Source organism: Habropoda laboriosa, unplaced genomic scaffold, assembly GCF_001263275.1.
Source record: "Habropoda laboriosa isolate 0110345459 unplaced genomic scaffold, ASM126327v1 scaffold5, whole genome shotgun sequence".
Taxonomy (NCBI): Eukaryota; Metazoa; Arthropoda; class Insecta; order Hymenoptera; family Apidae; genus Habropoda; species Habropoda laboriosa.
The window spans coordinates 4565739-4586739 of NW_017100161.1; the positions used below are offsets into that span (position 1 = coordinate 4565739).

At 44.7% G+C, this 21001-nt stretch overlaps 1 protein-coding gene across 1 annotated transcript in view; it reads left to right on the forward strand.

Moving 5' to 3' along the window:
* Window positions 1-21001, forward strand: part of LOC108578443 (UDP-glucuronosyltransferase 2B20) — a 29956-nt gene that overhangs the window by 2901 nt on the left and 6054 nt on the right. The window contains exon 3 of the mRNA XM_017941793.1: window positions 8181-8400. Coding sequence (XP_017797282.1) covers window positions 8181-8400 — 220 coding nt within the window. The remainder of the gene's footprint in view (window positions 1-8180; window positions 8401-21001) is intronic.

Here is a 21001-nt window from a genome sequence, read left to right on the forward strand (position 1 = left end):
GCAAACACGGATAGGAAATGTGCGAAATAACGACGATCCGGCCGGATATTTCAATCTTTTATCTGGAAGATCAAATATTTTAAGTGAGAAATAACGTAGTTAAGTATGCAAGGTGTTCCAATATTTAGGTGACATTTTTTCCTTATACATACAGAATGTAGCGATAAAGTTTGATAGGAAAAACTTGGACACCTTGTGTACAAGTGTTAAGTTATGAAATACTGACATTGCAAAATTTTCATTGCACCGTCGAGAATGTTTGTCAGTAGTATTGAGGTGACTCGTTGCGTAATGTTTATTACGTGCAAGTAATAATATTAGTTTTATTATCGCGTTCGATGCGAGCCTATTCGATGCTCGTTTAAGCGAAACTTTTTCTGATAACTCTCCTCGCTGATAGGAGGGACGTGTTTCATTGACAGCGAAAAAAATACGAAACCTGATTACGTATTATCGCGCACGGTGTAATCTATTTCCTCTGGCAACGAAACAATTGCTTGAACGTTTTATTATTGGAACATGTGTAGTGTTTTTCCCCTTTTGCCGTGTCATCGTCACCTTTAGCAGAAAGATTACACGATGACAATTCGTATGTTGTAGTACATATAATCTTGAAGGAATCCATTTCATTAGGTCGTTAAGCCTGGAGAGACAAGCTTTCTGTCTTGAAAAGGGAACGTTTGTAATCCTTACAGTTATTCCCTGAATCACACACACAAAGCAAGCTTTTCCAATCCTCCGGTGCACTCGTTTATTAGGCAGAGACGTTTCGTCGCTGCGCAACCAGCCGCTCATTACGAGGTTTAATATGTACGTCGAACGAGGTAAACAATGATTCATCGGTCGTTCCATTAAAAGCAAAGGGTATACTCCGGTAGATTACGCTTACGCGCGTCGGCTACCGGTATGTATCTTAGTTAATGAATGACAAATCACTTTCTACCTGATGTCGTTCTCCGTAATCTTGCAATTTTATCTCACTCATCCCTGTCTCCTGTATGAATAATTTAATCAGTCTCAGTGTCACGTTGGTAACTCGACGACGTAGACTAAAAATATCTATCTTATGAATATCGTATCGTACTTTCTTCGTTCTCTTCGCAAATTATCTTCGTTGCTCTTTTTAACCAGCTGTAATAAAACGGGCGTGATAAAGAACGAGACGAGGAAAAAGCAGCTGGTCGGCAATTGGTTAATAATGGATCTCGTTCCGCTAAATCGTAAGGTCAATTTCTCTTCTCGGACCGCAAACCGTGAAGTCAAAAGATTTGGACGGTTCAAGGCCGTTTCCTCGGGTCGGAATCACGCGAGTCACGAGCACACCGTTTTGATACATCACAGACACGTGGCAGAGCACGTACCAACTCTTCTCTCTCTCTCTCTCTACCGGTGATATCTAACGCGCCGACACGCTCCTCGTTTTTTCATCTGATCCTCATTTGTCCCGAGTGCTCTCTCTCTTCTATCCTCTGTGACTCGTTTTTCTCTCAGGGTTTCCCCTTTCATTAGCATATTGTGCCCAGGTTTGACGTGCGTGTATGGCCTTGAGGGGGTTAGAGCAAAGAGAGAGAAACACATTGTACAGGGAGAGAGGTTTAGGTCTCTCGTATTGGTCCGCGGCGCGACGTGGATGGTTTCGAACGGAGGCGAGGAGAATCGATCGGTACTCGAGAATCGAAATTGAAATTCCCCGACTGGCGCGATGCATGGAACTAATCGAAACGGCCCTTGGAAATCGCAGCGAAATATCGAAAGCGGATTTCGGCCCGACTCGATATTTGCACATGGCGGCACGTTGCCGAACGTCAAATAGTTTTGAAACTTTGAAAACCGGTTTGCATAGTCGAGGGGTTTTCATTCTCTCTAAATGATATCGTGCGCGCCAATGATACTTTTATGTATGGTATTATGTATATGGTTAGGTGTATATAATACAACACGTCGATCATCGTGAATATGGAATTATTTTTTAATCGGAAAATTATATCGACGTGCACGAATAACGTTTCATATTATTCTGGTACAGAGATCAATATTATTTCTCTTCTCCAACGAATTAGTTTTCGTCGTTATACTCTTCTATGTCATAACGTTCTTCTGTGTAATTATAGAATGGTTTTTTCCCCTCCAAATGCGCAACATTTCGTGAAACGACGTTTTAGTATATACTCGTATATTATGTGATACATATATACATATATATAGATAGCATGTGTTCGTAATTGCGTGGCGACGAAGGAAGTGGTTAAAACGTTGTCAAGGACGAACTGATTCACAGTTTCCACTCTTCTTTGTGGACGGGGGATTTTCTTATGTCTAGCACGTGTTTAAACACGATAATTTAGTCGATCGATCAAATCCTAATGGGAACGTTTGGTTAGCAACTTATTGCTAACCTCTTTAGAGGCGTTATTAGAATTGAGAGCGAAACACCTAACTTAAAGGTTACTTATGCGAGAGAGAGTTAAATTAGATTTGGTGGCACATTTGAAGCCCAGTAAGGTTGGGAAATAAATTACAGTAATTACAGAGAAGATAGAGGGAAAAGATTAGAAGTTGTATATATACTAATAGGAGCCTTAGCGAGGACTAGCGAGAAAGGATAACGTGACGTCCCTCTGGCGATGAAGCGTAGAAGGTACCGTCGTGAAATATAAAAAAGAAGGGATAATAGTAATACAAGGAAGTATAAAAACAGGTAATCTTAAACTTGAAACTAAACCACGATATAATAATGACAGTAGAGGAAACGATAGGTACAGGTAACATTTTTCCACGAACCACTATGGTCTCTAACCAAAAACAACCTTTCCCTAATACTCCGGCAGTTGGTTACAGTACAGCTCTCGGCCGCTGTCGAGTGAAATGACTTTAATTAGGCAACTCGCTAACGACCTACCGGCAACATAAATCACCGTTAAAGCTTACTACGAGGGTTGACCTCGGTGTGTCGCATTGTTTCTGTCGGTTCTTCTTCTGCCCGTTTCCACAAGCAGTAGGTAGCTTAGGCAGTAACGTGGTCAGCCTGGAGGCATCGATTTACACGGCGGTCGGTTACGCATGCACGCACTTGAGTTCGCCAGAATAATGGAAACCGCACACGTTGTCTGATCTGGTTTGGTCGATTGCGAGATTTCTTAACCAAGTGAAATTACTACGCGCCGGTCGTGGTATATTTTACCGAATAACTTCTTTTTTTTTTATGATCGATGACACTCGAACAGCGTGGAAAATCTGGCCACGTAAGTGCTTTAAATAGCTTGTTTGTCGTACACGACCAGAGATCGTGACACGTTTACGGCCGTTCAACGTTGCATAATGCCTGGGTTCTTTTTTCTTCTTTTTTGTTCTCTTGGAGGAACACGCGTCCGCTAGGTGATCGGTCAATTTGCTTGTCCGGCTTCCTGTTTAGTTTTGTCAGACACCACCGCCGCTCGCGTCTTTCGCAAATTTACCGGCTAAATATGCGTGATGCCGTAGTACAACGTCACACGGTGACGTGTATGCACACGTTGCGTAACACGTCGTCCACGCCTCTCTTTTAACCAAAGCTCACGACCTCCATTAACGTTGCATACAGACAGCAGCACACTGTGTGCAAATCTTTTTCCTCCCCCTTTCGCGTTGTGTGTTATCGTGTGTCTAATAATTTTCGATATTATGCAATTTTCAACGAAGCTAATAACTTTAAGTGAGTCCGCGCGCGCCGCCACCGTCGCCGGCGGCTTTCCTCTCTGTTTAATAATTCACAATACGATCTACAGTCGCGCGCGCGTTTGTTGTTTGGGGGACGTTTTTTTTTCCACGTCACGGCGGTTGACTCGTCGTTATCAGCGATCGGTCAAACGTTATTTTTCATCGTGGCGTGGACGCGTTAAAGCCGACGATCGAGTTTTTCGCCGGTGGTCAGATAATCTAGCTAAAACTGACGGTAACTCGAGCGGAGGCTGGGATCGATCGCTTTAATTTTATTATCTCTCGCTTCGTGACCGCTGTATCCTCCTCCTCCCCCCGTATTCCTTCGTCTCTGCTCGCCCGCCCGACCCCTCTAAACTTGCCTCTTCGTGATCTCGATAAGATCGCTGGCTAACGCTTCATCCCCTTCTTCTCTCTCTCTGTGTGTATATACGTGTGTGTTACTTCGCACGCTTTGATCCGATGGGCCACGCGAAACGGTGCACGAGCCTGATCGTAACTCACGTTAAGGGTCGTTCTTATAAAACCGTGGAAATCGTTAATCCCTGTCCTTTAATTGGCGCCACGTAGATTCTCCCCCGTTTGACCACCGAGGGTAACTACATTTTTATCGGATAACTTCGTAACAGTGGATTGGGGGAGAGATATCAGCCTGTCGTATCGTGCAAATTTAGCTACAATTATGTGGCAAGTTGATTATGAAAGAGGAAGCAATTGGAGAGAGGATAAGCGAAAGGCGATCCCTGTATTAGATTCAAGTTAGAAGTTGTATATATACAAACAGTAGGCTTAGCGGGCACTAGCGAGAAAGATCAACGAACTGTCCCTCTGGTGACGCAACACGTAAGAGATATAATAAGATACGTTTTATCGCGAGATGTATTGATATTAAATATGAGTATTATCGACATTCTTATCGTTTCAACTAGCTTTGTCTCTTTTTTCTTATTCCGTAGCTATAGTATGTAAGAGTTATTCTTAGCCTGATTCTACAGCCTCACGCAGTTGGCATTGTGTATAGACCCACCAGGTGATCTATAATACACACAATGTACATTTTCGCTTTGTACCGTATCCTATCTAGGTTACGGACCATTTATTCCATGAAAACGTTCGAATAAACAGAATCATTCGATACATCGGCATAGACATAGGCGGTTTCAACGTTGTCGCGGTGTTTGCGATCGATCCTGTCAATTCGCATAGGACTCGCTAATGTAATTGACTTTAGAGACGAACGATATCGACGAAGGTAGGACGATGGAGGGATGTGTTGACACGCAATGCCCTCGAGTATCGCATTTAAGGATATAAAGCCAAGGATGAAACACCATTGGTATTACCCCGAGGGATAGGAGCCAAAGGAGATCGTTCTATCCGGGGCCACATTTTCTTCCTTCTTCCTTCTTTTTTTTCTCTTCTTCTTCTTCTTTTGCCATCCATTAAGGAATGGGGTATACTTCTTTGTTACTTTTACGATTCTATTAGATTAGGCGCGTTGGATGGTTGCGCACGGTCGGGCCGATGCTGACTCGTGATGCATTGCTGAAATTTCAAATGCGAATCGATCGAGATTTATTCTTCCGGGGGAATTGGAGAATCAACTATTCAGCTCGACTTTGTTACAGCGAGAAGATTATTCACTTCTCTTCTTCATGGTATCGGTGCCGGATCATTCTGGAATAAATTTATCGGTGTAATTCGAGGGGGCGAGCATCTGGCGCGAGTGTATCTGGTATCTATAGGAAACGACTTGTCGTTGGAACGTGACACTTTGTCTCGATGTCAATGTTCCATCGCCCCTGCTGGGTACTTTGTCACCGTGGAAGGTTGCCATCGTAAAGTATGAAGGTGTAGGCCGTTTCGCGACGACCTTTCGGATTACCACTTGTGTATCTACAGCGGCTGGGTATAAAGTAGTAGGTACAAACTGTGTTATTACAGCGTCTGTATAGAAGAGTGAATAAAATTTCTTATCGTGAAAAAGAACTTAACCCCTTTGTAACCAGAGTTTTTCTTTGTTCGTGAGAAGAAAAATTATCGAAGCATTAACAATTATAAGAAAAAGAATTTTCTGATAATAACGTAATAGTAGAATGTAGCTTGATGCATTCAGATAAAAATCTGACAAAACAAACTGATTCTCCGATGTGTAGACGAACAAATCTTACACAGCTCGACGCAGAACAAATCTTCCAATGGGTGAAATATGACTCAGGCCAACTCGGAACAAATCTTACGATGGGTCAAATATGACCCAGCTTGACCCGGAACAATTCTTACGAAGGGTCAAATTACGACCCAGCTCAGCTTTTCGTCGGACAGTTACCATAATTGTAACACGATTTTCCTACTATACAAATCTCATCTGTAAACACTTGTCCATACAACTAAACTCGAACCACCCTACCTCTCTCATTATTTCCATCTTACGACCCCTTCCTCCACGACGAAATATCAATTCTCGCCGTAGGGTGTGGGCATGAACGTTGGTCGTAAGCTGCAAGGGGGACACGAGCATCGTCGAGGATATACAGCCGCGTTATTTCCTCGTTACCGTGGTGTTCTCTGCCGCCGTAAAAATGTATCTGTATCGCCGGTAGCTCGTCTCACGTCTGACGCGGAAATCTCGAAGCAAATCGTGCGCGAACGCCCCAATGATTTTCTCCCCCCGCTTTCCCTATGGTGTGTGTGCGCGGCGGCTTGCCTTCGGTGTGGTATCCTTTTATTCCCGATGTCGTTGGCAAAAATTCAGGCCAGCCTGAGGAATAGATATCCTCTGTCACGTATCGACGCGCTGCGCCGATGCGACGGTGTATCGAGCGTGAAACCTCGAGGAGAGCTCTGGGCTGTCGTAGTCGAACCTTCCACTATTCTCCACCCTTCTCTCTCTCTCTCTGGTTCACCCTTACGGTTTCACCAGACGACGTAACCCCATACAGCTCGTCTACATCTGTACCCAAATCGAGAGGGGGCGGCTTGGGCGTCGTGAGACGTCAGGAGGTGGTTAGGAGATGGAGGAAGAGCAAAGGACGAGGAGGAGGAGGAGGAGGAGGAGGAGGAGTGTGTGTGTGGTAATGGAATTTGACATTAGGATCGACGCCCGAGGAGGTACGGAATCCTGTATGGCGTCCTCCCTTGGGCGAGGGGGTGACTCCTCGCGATAAACGCAAGGACGACGGGAATTTTTCAACCGAATATTCCACGCTGGGATTTATTTAAAGTCGAGGAGCTTTTCAGGAGAAGCTCGATAGCCTTCTTCCTTATTATACGGGTTACCGGGGAGATTTCTGAAGACGGCAGGATGGTATTTTGCGAGGGTTTGCTCGAGTCTCGTTCGTATTGTGAGGATTCCTGGATGACCAACCTATTGATTCGTTCATTTATGGTGGGTGATTGGGGAACGAGGAGAGGGAAGGTTTCTTCGAGTAGTGAATTACTATTAAGCCTTTAACCATTTGCGGTTCAAATAGTCCAGTTAGCCTGCACTCATTTGGTCACTGCCGGACAGTACCATGTGGTTTCCCTTTATTTCAATATTTCAGCGTAATGTTAATTGTAAAATAGTCAGTTTCAGTGTAATATTAATGCTTGAAAAAATGGCTTATTATCGTTTATAATTTATCGTTATATGTCTGAAGGTGAAAGTTCTTATATCGAGTTCGACTCGATATAGGACCGCAAAGGGTTAACGATCATGCTTGTGTCCTACGTGTGCACAATTAGTCCTCGAAAAAGTGTAATTTTGTTTAATTTCCTTTCGAAATTTTCAATTTTTCTTTTTCGTTTAATTTTAATTCACTTTCCATATTGCGTTATCCTTTCTGTTCTATTGCAAAAATGTGAGTTACAGCGTTATAAATGAATGGCAAGCTTATTTCTACACGCTTAGGGGATAATCGAAAAGAAATTAAATTTGTCATTTTTAGCATCGAGTTGATAAAAATGTTAATAAATACAAATCGGCGTTGACGTTTCTAACTCGGATTTCAGCAGGGTTTATCAGTGTTTTTTTTTATTTCACGCGAGATCGGAGCGAGTGAGTATTATTAAGTAACGTCCTTGGGGAATGTGATGAATGTTTAATCGAACAATGAACGAGTAATTAGTTGAAACCGTATAGGAAATTATTTACGTTCGACGTGAAGATAGAAGTTTAATTTCGGATATCTATGTATGATTAGAGACACGACACTCTCGCTTTTTTTTTTCACGTTGGAGTGAAGAAAAAAAAAGAGGTACGGTATCTGTGTCACGGTGAACGTAGCTGAATTTTCACCACGATTTTCCAATATCGAGAATCGATTTCTCCGGGACGCGCGGTTTGATTTCGACTGGTTTTAACACCAGACTCTTTAAGGCCACGGGAAACGATTTAGTTCCTCTACCGATTGATTGGTTACACTGAAATTCGTTGGGAATTCTCTGGCGAATGAATCGACTAAATGGAACGTTCGTTCTTTTTCTCTTCTTTTTTCTTCCAGATCACCCGAATGTTAAGTGCTACTTTGGCCACGGCGGTCTTCTAGGATTGACCGAGGGTGTTTATACGGGAGTACCGATGGTACTGATGCCTTTGTACGGTGATCAATATCAGAACTCGATCGCTGCTCAAGCTAGAGGCGTTGCTTTGGTGGTGAAATTCAGCCAGCTTACTGAACAGACCTTGAGGCACGCTTTCGACGAGATATTCAATAATACCAGGTACGTTCATTCTTTCAATTTATTTCCATCCTGAAAAGAGAAACGCGTTACGTCGAAGTGTGTTAGACGAGTAACGAGACGAACAATAAACGCACAGATTTCGTACAAAATTTTCACCGTCTCGTTACTCTTCCAACACAACGAACAGAGACGATTAATGTGTAACAGAAAGATTTAAAAAGACGTAAGAATCGAACGCGGAGCTATTTATACGAGAAATTCAACCGTCAAAGCTGATCCTACAAATGCAGCGCACACTCGTCGCAATTAGCTTCACTTTCGCCGTCACGTCTCGCGGTCGAGGAGGCACGGATATCCGGCTGGCTCGAGCGTTGAATTCAGAACATCGATAACGAATATTCAATGTTACGTCGCAATAACGCGGGAATGCTTGATCGTGGTAACGAGAAAGTCGAATTCCTGGTCATTCATTTCCACCCCCTACCTCTTTCTCCGATAAATCATTCGTACAGATTTCTCACCGATACACACACCTACACACGAATATCTCACCCTTTCTAAAGGTATCAGTTACCGATCGAACTTCCCTCTCTTCGTTCTCCATCACCATACAGAAGAGTCCTAAAAAACAAAGAAGACACACACACATGGGAACGTGAACAAAAATAGGGGGAAAAAAGGAGAAACAAAAAGGTAGACGGAATAGTAGTAGAGGGGACGGTGACAAAAAGGAAAATCGTATAATCTGGCCGGATATTCGGGCCGTTGAATATCTCACGAACTGTCCGGATGCTCGGATATCCGGGAAGTGCATCGTCGTTGCAGCACAGGCAACCCCCGTTAATCCGTAACGCGGCTCACTGGCGTTTTTCCACCCTTTCCCCCCACTCTGTCCCTAGTTTCAGCCTGCCAGCGATCTCGCCTACAACCCTCTGCCCTTGTCTCTTCACCGACACTTTAATATCTCTTCGTCCTCGTCCTATTCTCCTTCTCCTACCGTTTCACTGTCTTCCACATCGCCAGGTCGTTCCGCTCTTTCTTCCTTTTTTTTTCGCTCCCCTTTTTCACCCACGTCGTTATACAAGGGGCCTACCCTAAATTCGAGGCACGATTCTAGCGGAAAGAGCGGGACGTGTTCTGCGGATGATTCTCTGGTCCATCGACAAATAGTGGAGGTTTCGATGGTGCCACGGTACGTATCCGGTCGCATGGGAAATTTCACGGCTGCTAAATGTTTCACGGCGTGAATCAACGCCCGCGACGTCGATGCGCCGCGATGACGACCCGGGGAAACCCGGTCGAAATTAAATTCTACATTATTCAATGCCGCGCGCGGACCCGCGGATAACTTGTTAACCGCGTAGTAGCGGGCGTCACGGGCCGCGTGTTTACGCGCGTCGCGACGCCGCGCCGTGTCCAAATAATTGGCCACCGTTGAATTTTTCAACCCCCTCGGCGGCTATTTCGTGGCCGGTGTGTCGCAGCCAAGAGCTGACCCGCTGTCACTTGTCTTACGAACCATTTTTTTTTCTTTTTTTCGAGCGAGCTGTTCGAGAGTGCAAACGTAATGGAATAGGACGACGTGTGTACACTTGGTTCTCGATGTGTATTTTCTGGTCTCATTGGCGCACGGGTCAGGTGTACAGGGTGTTCCAGTTTTCCCTGGACAAACTTTGCCGGTACTCGCTAACTTTGTCGGTGGTAGAAATGTTAACCGTGTATCGCGATGGAGATTTTGGGGATAGTGTCCTGTAAAATTGACTATCGATAGTGGTTCACTGAATGAAATAGGAATAACGGACACTGAATATCGTATTAACACATTCGCGTTGGGCGTTTGGAGCCACGCTTGATACGAGTATGGCGTGATTTTGGGTCTATTTCTTTCAATCGCGTTACGTTGGAAAGAAACTGCTGTAACTGTAAGAAACAGAATGCAAAAACGTAGTTAGAGATTTGTAATTATGATAATGTAGTATCGGGGCCTCCATACCCAAATAGGAAACCTCGAAGGGAGAATAGAGTCTCGGCTTGTGTTAAGTCAAAGGTCCTCGGTTCGATTCCCGTTGGGTCCCTCAATATTTTTCCCTAGGTTCCTACAAGTAGAGAATACTGTTAACGCTCTATCGCTTCGCAGAAAAATGGCCCAAACTCGCTAAGTGTTTTCCCTATTTATATGGTCTTCGCGACCCGCGTTCGCTCTCTCTCACTCTCTTCGCAACTCGCATTCAAACAAACACACTCGCTCTTGTTTAACAACGAACGTCGGAACACCGGTTATTTACGAAAACCAACTCGACCGTCTCGCTCGTTAACCTCCTACATAACTAATTAATATTTTTCAAAGAAATTGTATTTAATTCGTGAATTCGCGTTTTACAAATTCATCTTCAGACAGATGAAAATGAGCGATAATCTCAATAACGCATATTTGCCTCGTCCGACGCGAATGTGTCAAATGAAACAGCTTCGTTTCTTTCCCCACAAAAAAAAAGATAGCAATTTCGACAGCAAACGATAGCGACGATGGGGGGAAAAAATCGAAGGTGTCACGTCGCTCTTTGACAAGAATGGCAATTCGGCGAGCCACGAGTGGCGATTTAATTACGATGCGCCGGCACGCGAGTATGAACGATGAAAAGCGGCTTAATAAATCACAACGGATATGAAAGCGTTGGCAGCGTTACGTTCGACGTAGCTCGGCTACTGTCCCGTTAGTTACGACAGCATGGATTTACGAGCTTCACCGTCTTGGATCTTCGACAGGAGTGGGAAGGGTTAACACATCCGAAAGGATTCTCCTGCCCCCCTGACAATCTCCCTACATCGAACGATTGTATCCACGTTTACGTAACGTCTTGAATATTAATTAATAAATAGATTCGTACCGCGTAATTGGATGATCACGATTTGCATGCCGTTGGTTACGTGATCGAAATATAGGGGCGCGTAATCGGCCGTCTGATGGTTGCGGTTCGAGCTGTCGATTTCTGTTCCGCCTGGTCGAACGTGGGAACGTGTCGTCGTTGCTCGAAGAATTTTCAATTCGACACACTTTCGACCACTTTCCGAATATTTCGTTCTCCGTTATTTCAAAAGAAGAGGTAAAATTCGGTGGATGAAACATAACCAACACCTGGAACGACCTAACGACACGGTGAATTGCGAGAAACGCGAAGGGAAATCGTTGAACGTCGCGTGTTTCCGTGCAATCGTTAAGTGCCACGTCTCATGCACGAGTGATATAAAATTAACGAACGATTTGGAAAGGAGTCCGGGCCGGAGCTGCTCGTTGTCGTGGCGTGCCGCTCGCGGTTGCGCTCGTAATCACCACTTCCCCTTGATTTACGACCCCTTCGTTCTTGCACAGTTTGGCCCGGTCCAAAGTAAGAAAGTCGTCGCGAGTTAAGGCAATAGGAACGGGGGGTGGTTAAGGCGATGCCCTCGATACCGCTGCCGATGATAGGGATACGTTATCGTTCCTTCGGATACGTTTAAACGTACACACATCTCGAGCCAATAAAACGTGAAATTCCAGGGTTTCGGCAAGAGTCAAAGTGGCTTGCCATCGGTACTCTTGGCTCGTTCGCTCGGGCCTCGTCCTTTCTACTCTCCACCGTGATCGATCTGCAACCTTAAAAGGTTATAACCAAAGTTACATTATCGTCTACTCTATGTATGGTTCACGACTTCTCGAAAGAGAGATAGGAAGGAGGAAGAGAGAGGCTCGTGACCCATGTCAGCGATGTGCAGCTTGTTCGATTTCCTGTTCTCCTTCTGGATCCCGCGAGGCGACGCGAAGTGGCCATTCAATTCCCAAAGATCTCTGCGCATGATTGCGCTTGTAAGCCAACTTGGACTTACAGCCATTCCAGTTGAGATCAAACGGCATACACCGCCACTGATGTAGTCGACGTTAGCGATGCCGTCTCTCTATCTCTCCTTTCTCCCCCTTTTCACCGTCTCTGTCCCCCTTAAGAGGTAGTACGATCATATTCAGCTTGTACTTGTACGGAAACTGTACGATCGTAACGATTCCAGGGGTCTTAGGTCGGACATAAATGTCGCGGAAATTTCGTCGAATTTATCGAGCCCCGGAGGACACTTCTGCTACGTTCTTCCTCGCGTTTCCACCTTTTCTCCTACAATTATACGTTATCCACGGTTCGTTTCAACAGTCGAGGAAAAACTTGTTCCACTTTTAACTCCGTCGAATTACCAACCCAGGATATACGTTATTTTTTTGTATAATTAGCGTGGCTGTACTTCAGGTTGCACGGCTTCCTCGTTAATTTTCCACCAGCCAAAGAAGAAACCACCGGTAAAGTCCTGTTTAATCACGTGTCCTCGCGTCACCAGCTGCGCGGAACCCTTTCTACCGCCACGGTTCTTCTTCAGCCACGTCGGTTTCTTCCGTTGATGAACGAAGTTCGGCGTGCCATTAAACGCCACCACGTCCAATTCGACTGTTCCTATGGGGAACGTCCCGTGGGTGTCGTTTAGGGGTGCCTTATGCTTGCCGAAATAAGGGTACGCGTGCTATGCGCGTGTGTATAACGGGGGTTGGAATATACAGGGTGAGATTCTCGACGTCACTTTTTTTCCCAATTTGTCCGTCGAACATTTTGCAAAAATCTCGTGAAGTGTGTCTTACAATTAGTCGATCGAGTAGAAGGTACATATAGCAGAATTTCTTATCGGAGCGTGTAATTTGGAAGATGTTGAAGATGGTCAAGTAACACGGCTCTCACCCAGTATACGTGTGGCGAGGTCGAGCAAGCTGCCACGTAAAGCCAGTAGCCGGAAGGGTGGGGTAGTCAAAGTTTCGACAGTTTGTAAGGAGGTACGAGGCACGCCCCTGTTCCTCCTCTTCTTCTTCGGTTACGGCTGAGGGATAACATAGTGCAGCTCCGTCGTCAAGTTAGCCCGACACCCGACTCGTTCCCCTTTCCTTTTCACCCTCTTCATCCCTCTTGCCGACCAAACGCTGTTGCACCCTTCTCCATTCTCTTCCCACCACCGAGTCGCTTTGTCCTACGGTTTTTCCCTCGGTTCCCTCCCTCTCTTCGACTATCTTTCTCCGTTTGCCTTCTCCACCGTCTCTCCCTGCCCTCTCTTTATTGCCCTGTTGTTCCCGTTCTTATTCTCCAGCCAGCGTAACCCTTTCGCTCGACGAGTTTTAGTTCCTTGGCTCGAGCAGACGAATGCCATACCGCGCGGTTCGTCCTTTCGCCTGGGATTTATTCCTTCGAGAGGGCGAAACGTAACCGATGGAGAGAGAGAAAGAGGGAGGATTCTTATTCGCGAAGGAACACGTCAAAGGCCGGGAGAATCTTGCGACGTGAGGTTCTGTGCGGCTTCGACGAGTGATTCGCCGCACCTGCTCGCTCGTAAGGGACGCGTAATGGTCGGGCCAGAGACGTGAAACTAAAGGGAAGAGATAGAGAGGGGAGTGTATAGGGTTATGGTGGAGGAAATGAAGAAGGGCGGAGAGACGTTGCGTAATGACGCGTGGAACGTCTCCGGACGAGAAAGTAATTGGACGCTTGGCGGTGGGGAATACCCGGGGTTATTCTGCCCAGAGTGTCTCGGTTTGATGAATGGAGAAAGGTTCGATAGACTGTGAGAGAGAGAGAGAGATAGGGGTAAACTGGATCGTAGCGAAACTTCGTCTCTGATTGATGTTTCGTAAACTAAATGTTAAGGAATTACGATCTCTCTTCTGTATTGTACTATTGGAACAGTTCGAAACGATTCTCGCGTCTCCTCTTCGCGATCCTTCCGAAGAATGTCTTTGACAATCTCGAGGAACTGCATTAACTGCGTTCAATGGAGAGTTTGCATTGCCTGTGCACAGAATCGCGTAGAATCTTCGTTTTTCCAGGTGAAATTACGAAGGGTCGATACCAGGGCTGTTCGTTTCGTTTTCGAGGGAACTCGAATTTCGGCGCGCATAATTGAAAGTTAGTTCGACTCAGGTATCGTTCTCCAATGGCCTGAGTGTCTCTCCTGGCGGATTAAAAAGTTGCTTATTTGCAAATGGAAGTTTCGCGTCTTCGGTATTGTATTTGCCGGAGGAGGAGTGTATTCTGTGGCGGAGTTACACGGGGGTGGTCGCGGGGACAAAAAGCCGGCTTTCTCAGATCCGGTGAATTTCATTATTTAAGTTACGTGTACGGGTACAAGTGTTTGAATAATGCATTCGGCCCCGATGTATACGAAAGCCGCATTTAGGAGCCACCTTAATGCAGACGTTCGCGTCCGTCAACCTAACATCTTCACGTTTCCACTCGTTACCAACCGTCTCCATCGATAACCGAACGTTTCCTTTGATAATTCGTACCGGGAAACACTGTCACGGTGTGTTTTTTCGATTCTACCGATCGTCTTCAGATTTCGCGACACCGAAGCCTCGTGTAATTTGTGCCTTTGACACTTCTTTGACAGAAAGTTTAGAAGCACTCTCGTTTCTCTCAATTACAACGAATCGAGGATCGTGGAAACTCCTTCAGTCGTGTTTTCTTACTTTGAACAGCAGAAAGTAATTCAGATGCTCGTTATAACTGGGAAAAGTGAAATTTCTCACGCTATCAATCGTGGTCACGAGTATTTCTAACGCGTCAACGTGTTCGAAGAAGGGAGACGGTCTCGTTTGTCGAGTGTCTTTTAATCTTCCCCGGCGAGGAGCGTAAGATAAGATACTAAATTCGTATGGCATTGGAAAGGAGAGAACTGCGCTAAACAAAGTCTCTCTCATTAAGTATAAAGCTTTCCTTTCGTAGTGTGTCTCGTCGAAGGCACGGCTTCGAACACGCTCTGGGGCGAGCATCGAAAATCTCCGAGTGGTGGATGCTCTAAGACTTTGATCTTGTTTCGCAGCGAGTTTCTCTTTCGTTCGACCGTTCCTTTCGCGCAACCTTCCACCTCCTCGTGAAATTTTCCTCGTCCGCGTACACCATTCGTCGCCCGTTCCTCGTCGACTTATTAAGCGGCTGTACACGCCGGTGGGCTTTCACAATAATCGAAACTTCCGAGACAAATTCAATTCTCTCGCGAACTTCGCGCTGCGAACCGCGCATCTCGGTCAACCAAAACGGGATTTACCCCGTTCAAACGATCACGCGCCTCCGTGAAATTCACGATGTCTCTCTAAATAGACTGTATCGCGCGTATGTACTCTGTGTGAAAAGTAGGAGAGAATCGAGCGAAATTAAACTGCACTCGGCTGACAGACGTTGCAACTTTGTAGTTCTCCCCTTTTTCTTGAGAACCGCAATTTGTCCCTCTTTCACCCAACACTTTGCTTCAAGGGTGGAGGAGATGTAGTCTGGTTTAGATATTTATTTTCAAGTTAGAAAGTCGAATTTTTTATTCATCTTTCTTGACAGAAGAGCGAATAATCAACCCTCGGCGTGTCACGTGGGGCGAAATTAACCCCAGCGGTTTCAAAATTAACTACATTCCATTTGTGCATTTCTACTTAAATAATATATCTACAGATAAATAATCTTCAGGGTGAATTAACCCCGCACAGTTCGATGCCTGACGTTTATTCACCTGGTTCGCGGAAGATTTTCTTTTCTCCCCTCACTGTTCTAGAGGAATAAAAAATTCGCCAATTTTCCGGAGTCACAGGATCCCAACCCTTGAATCATCCGTGTCACGTGTCCCTTGCAAACAGACGCATCGAAGTACCGGAGGAAACGGATAAGATTTCCGGATTTTGATCCAGTTTTATCATTCACCCTTCCTTCCTTCTTTCTACTGGACGTCGAAATTTTCTTCTCTTCCGGAGACCTCCCCTCCGCAGCATTACCCGGGCGACTTATCGAGTTACAAAGACGTATATCGTCGGGAAGCGATTGGATTTTCCCAACCACCGTCTAGCACCCGACGAAGGAGAAGCCTCTGGGGAACGAGATCGTGCTTTTATATACACTCCCACGCACACAAACACACACGCAGACGTACCAAACACACGGATAGCAGAGTCTGTGTACATATAGGGTGTTTCATTTTCGCGAGACACATTCTTCAAGCGACGTAACGCGGTGCTGTATCGAAATCGGATCGCTGTCATGGCGGAAGCGCGAAACGAGGAATTATCGGTTTCCGCGGCGATCGGCACGGTGATACGGTGAAAACGAGGAGGAGTAGGAGGAAGGGTTGGGCGCGATATTATTACGACGATGTAGCCAACGACGGCTCGTGTGGGGAAAGGAGAGGGCGTCGATAGAAGAAGAAGGTAGCAGAGGAGGGGTTTGGTGAAAAAAAAGAGAAGCTTTTTGGTTGAGCTTTAATCAAGGTAAGTTAGCGATGACGGAGTGAATTTCAATCGATCCAACGACGACGCTAGCTAGCTCTGGCTGGCTGGCTGGCTTGATTTTATAAAGTTAGATATATGGGACGAGACTCTGGGGAGGATCAAACAGAATGAACGGAATCAAAAGATGGGCACGCATTAAGCAACTGGAGCGTTGTTAAACACTACGTTACCCATCTCGGTTCAACAGTGGAGCGTTGTTTCGTCGAAAGTAATCGAAACGTGTTTCTACTTACGTTAATTGCTTTCGTACAACGATCTCACCTTTGTCCATTCTGTACGAACGATTGCTGGGTGACGTTTTCATATTTCAGATGTACTCCTGTCGAACGTGCACGAGTAGATATAGGTTGGATTCGATTGAAAGTTCGGTTGGATATGCGTGAACAGTTTTGGTCCCGCTGACTGGCCGTGTGTTCTCATCGTAGTCACGGCGGAAGCATAAATATCATTGGAAATGGAAATATCGGGAAACGAGCAATTTCCGTGTCTCGTAAATTCCTACCTCTAAAAATCTGACAATACCACCGTCCACCCTCTCCTCGTTACCTCCGATACTCTGCCCTATGGAATTAATACGAAACGTTTTCCTAGAGATCTGATTAATCGACGTTGTTGATAAAATCGTACTCGTTGATCCCGCGTTACTTCTTCGTTCTCTCTCGCAGTCTCTCTCTATTTACGGTAGATTATTTCCAGACAACAACTCGTATATTTTCCTCCGCACGTTCTCTACCGAGTATTTTTCCGGTCTTATTGCAACGAAATCTGCCAAGGAATTTTGGTAGCGCCAGGCTACCACCGCGAATACGTAGATTTTACGTCTATGCCTTGGTGTGTGTGTGTGTGGTACGTGATAATTTAGAATCGTTGCCACAGACAGCCGTAGGTTTATGCATCCATGCTGCTTGCCAACGGTGCCGCCCACCTTTCGAACTCGAAATACTTATTTCCACGAGTAATCGCCCTCGATCGCGTCTATCCGTGGAACGATGGTTCTTCCGGTTCTTGTGAATCGCCGTTGGTCAGACTCCTTGGCGGTGTGTCTGGTCTACTTTGGAAATGTAGAGAGTTTTAAATCGAGAGATTGAAGGGAAAATTAAGTAGGTTTCTTTTTTGTTTTTGTTGTTTTTCGTGTAGAGAGAGAGAGAGAGAGACAGGTATATTTAGGTTTAAATAGGCGAGTGGATCGCAGGGCATCCGGTGGCTCGGTGTCAAAAGGCTGGTTACCCTGGGAACCAGTTAATCTTTTTCTCAGCCCATAGGGACGCAAACCGGTACGTGACTGGCGGCATAGAGAGGTGGGATGGATAAACTTTTATTAAAAATCTAATTGGATCGGAGCTCAGGGCCCGAGGGCCATTTCGTCCGTGGTTCCCCTCTCGTTCTTCCCTCTTCCGGCGTGCTACGCGCCTCGATAAGTACGCGTCTAAGCGTGGATATGTTCCCAACGCCCTTTAGCCGTGGACAACGGCGCTGTGTGCGGAATCTAACGTTCTTTCATCGATCTCTCCCTTTCAATTCTTTCATTTTGCGTACTCTTGTTGATTTTCGCGGAAATGCGAGTGCGAAGCAAAGCTGAAAGTGGAGAAAAGTGAATAAAATATAAGTAAAAATCACAAGAGTTAGAAGTAATGAGAATAATTGAGGATTTGAAATGGTATGCGATGCACCTAGGTGCCAGAAGAGAAAATTTTCAGCATTTTGCAATCTTTATAGATTTCGAAAATCTCGAAACGACGTGGAAATTAGTTTCATATCACAATTATTAAAAACGACATAAGATTCAGAAGAGAAAATCTCTTAGAACGCCACAAATTTTCAGCGTTTTGCCATTTTTACGTATTCAGAAAATCTCGAAACGACGTAGAAATTGGTTTCATATCACAATTACTAAAAACGACGTAAGATCCAGAAGAGAAAATTTGTCTGAACGCTCCAAATTTTCAGCGTTTTGCCATTTTTACGTATTCAGAAAATCTCGAAACGACGTAGAAATTGGTTTCATATCACAATTACTAAAAACGACGTAAGATCCAGAAGAGAAAATTTGTCTGAACGCTCCAAATTTTCAGCGTTTTGCCATTTTTACGTATTCAGAAAATCTCGAAACGACGTAGAAATTGGTTTCATATCACAATTACTAAAAACGACGTAAGATCCAGAAGAGAAAATTTGTCTGAACGCTCCAAATTTTCAGCGTTTTGCCATTTTTACGTATTCAGAAAATCTCGAAACGACGTAGAAATTGGTTTCATATCACAATTACTAAAAACGACGTAAGATCCAGAAGAGAAAATTTGTCTGAACGCTCCAAATTTTCAGCGTTTTGCCATTTTTACGTATTCAGAAAATCTCGAAACGACGTAGAAATTGGTTTCATATCACAATTACTAAAAACGACGTAAGATCCAGAAGAGAAACTTTGTCAGAACGCTCCAAATTTTCAGCGTTTTGCCATTTTTACGTATTCAGAAAATCTCGAAACAACGTAGAAATTGGTTTCATATCACAATTACTAAAAACGACGTAAGATCCAGAAGAGAAAATTTGTCAGAACGCTCCAAATTTTCAGCGTTTTGCCATTTTTACGTATTCAGAAAATCTCGAAACGACGTAGAAATTAGTTTCATATCACAATTATTAAAAACGACATAAGATTCAGAAGAGAAAATCTCTTAGAACGCCACAAATTTTCAGCCTTTTGCCATTTTTACCGATTCAGAAAATCTCGAAACGACGTAGAAATTAGTTTCATATCACAATTACTAAAAACGACGTAAGATTCAGAAGAGAAAATCTCTTAGAACGCCACAAATTTTCAGCCTTTTGCCATTTTTACCGATTCAGAAAATCTCGAAACGACGTAGAAATTAGTTTTACATCACGGTTACGTTATCCAGAACCTCAACATTCGCGTCACCATTTCTTCCTTCGGTTAAGCATCTTTTTTTATTAATACCCGCGATGTTGTCCCAGAGTAATTCCGGCGTTTAATTCAACCGGACTATAAACAAGGTAAGAAAGGGCATTTTTACGGAAGCGATCCCAGGCCAGGGAGATTTATTCGCGCGTGCACGGCTGCGCCCATTCCCAGAAACCGCGGCGTTCGAAAATTAACGGGCACGTATGTCAAACGGATATCCTGTCCGCGTAACGCGCCGGCGACTGTAATTGAGGATTTAAACGTTGTTTGTGTCAGGTGCAAATGAAACATACCCTGGGTGTCGGACTTTTCTGCTTCTGGCCCAATTAGTTGGCTGCCCTGGGCCATGCGCGCCCCTGGATCGTTTCAGTGGTTGTTTGTTAAGCGATTCGCGGTCCATGTTACAGCTGTATCCCGTTTCGTGGCTGGAATAACGTGACAATAATTCGACCTTCATACCAAGTATTGTTTAAAACGAATTTTCCATTGATTCTCTGTCATTGATAAGGTTCTATCGCTGTTCTCCCTCTTTCAACGTCGGACAGTGAAAAATTCCACGTCAAAATGTTTGCTTTTGTTACGAACACACTGCCTTTCCCCCACACATTGTTATTAGATACTATTACAATATTATTATTAACATTATTATTATTATACGAGGGTGAATTGAAAAGTTCGCGGCCAAAGTGGGAAGAATTGCTGCTAGGTGCTTGCAATTTTTACGGTGCAATCTGTGATCGTTTGTGTACCGACGTACGAAGTTTCGTGGCTGTGTCAGTTTCTTGTTCTCTTTTACAGCTGGTGAAGTAGGGGTGTTTACAGTGACGGAGAAGAGACGAATAGAAGCGAGGTGACCTGGTGACAAAGGACATCACCGCAAGGACCTTGAATGATTTTCGCAAGAATTTCGAATAATTTTTGCAAGGTCCTTGAATGATCTTTGATGTGAGGTCCTTTATCTTCAGGTATTAGGTCGCTGTTCGTTTTCTAATTTTGTCCATCTCTACTCCATCTACTGCAAATACCTCTACCTCGCTAGCTCCAAAAGGGAGAAAAATGACGACAGAGACACGAAACTGTATACATTAGTACACAATTAATTATATTGGAATCACCGAGCATTGCAATTTACACAAAAGTTTATTATTATCATTAGCAAACACCTTTACAATTATAAACCAAAAACACCAAGCAACCGCCACAGGTAGGAAGGGGGCGAAGTCGGGAAAGACCCACGAAGCGACGCTCGACTCGAGGCCCTTTTCCTGACCGTTGATTGGTCGGAAGCAAGGTGCCAAAACTAGTATAAAACCGATGTACCCGCACAAGGTCGACAGATTGTCTAAAACAATACACCTAGAACGACACCTGTGCGAACTAAACATTTAATA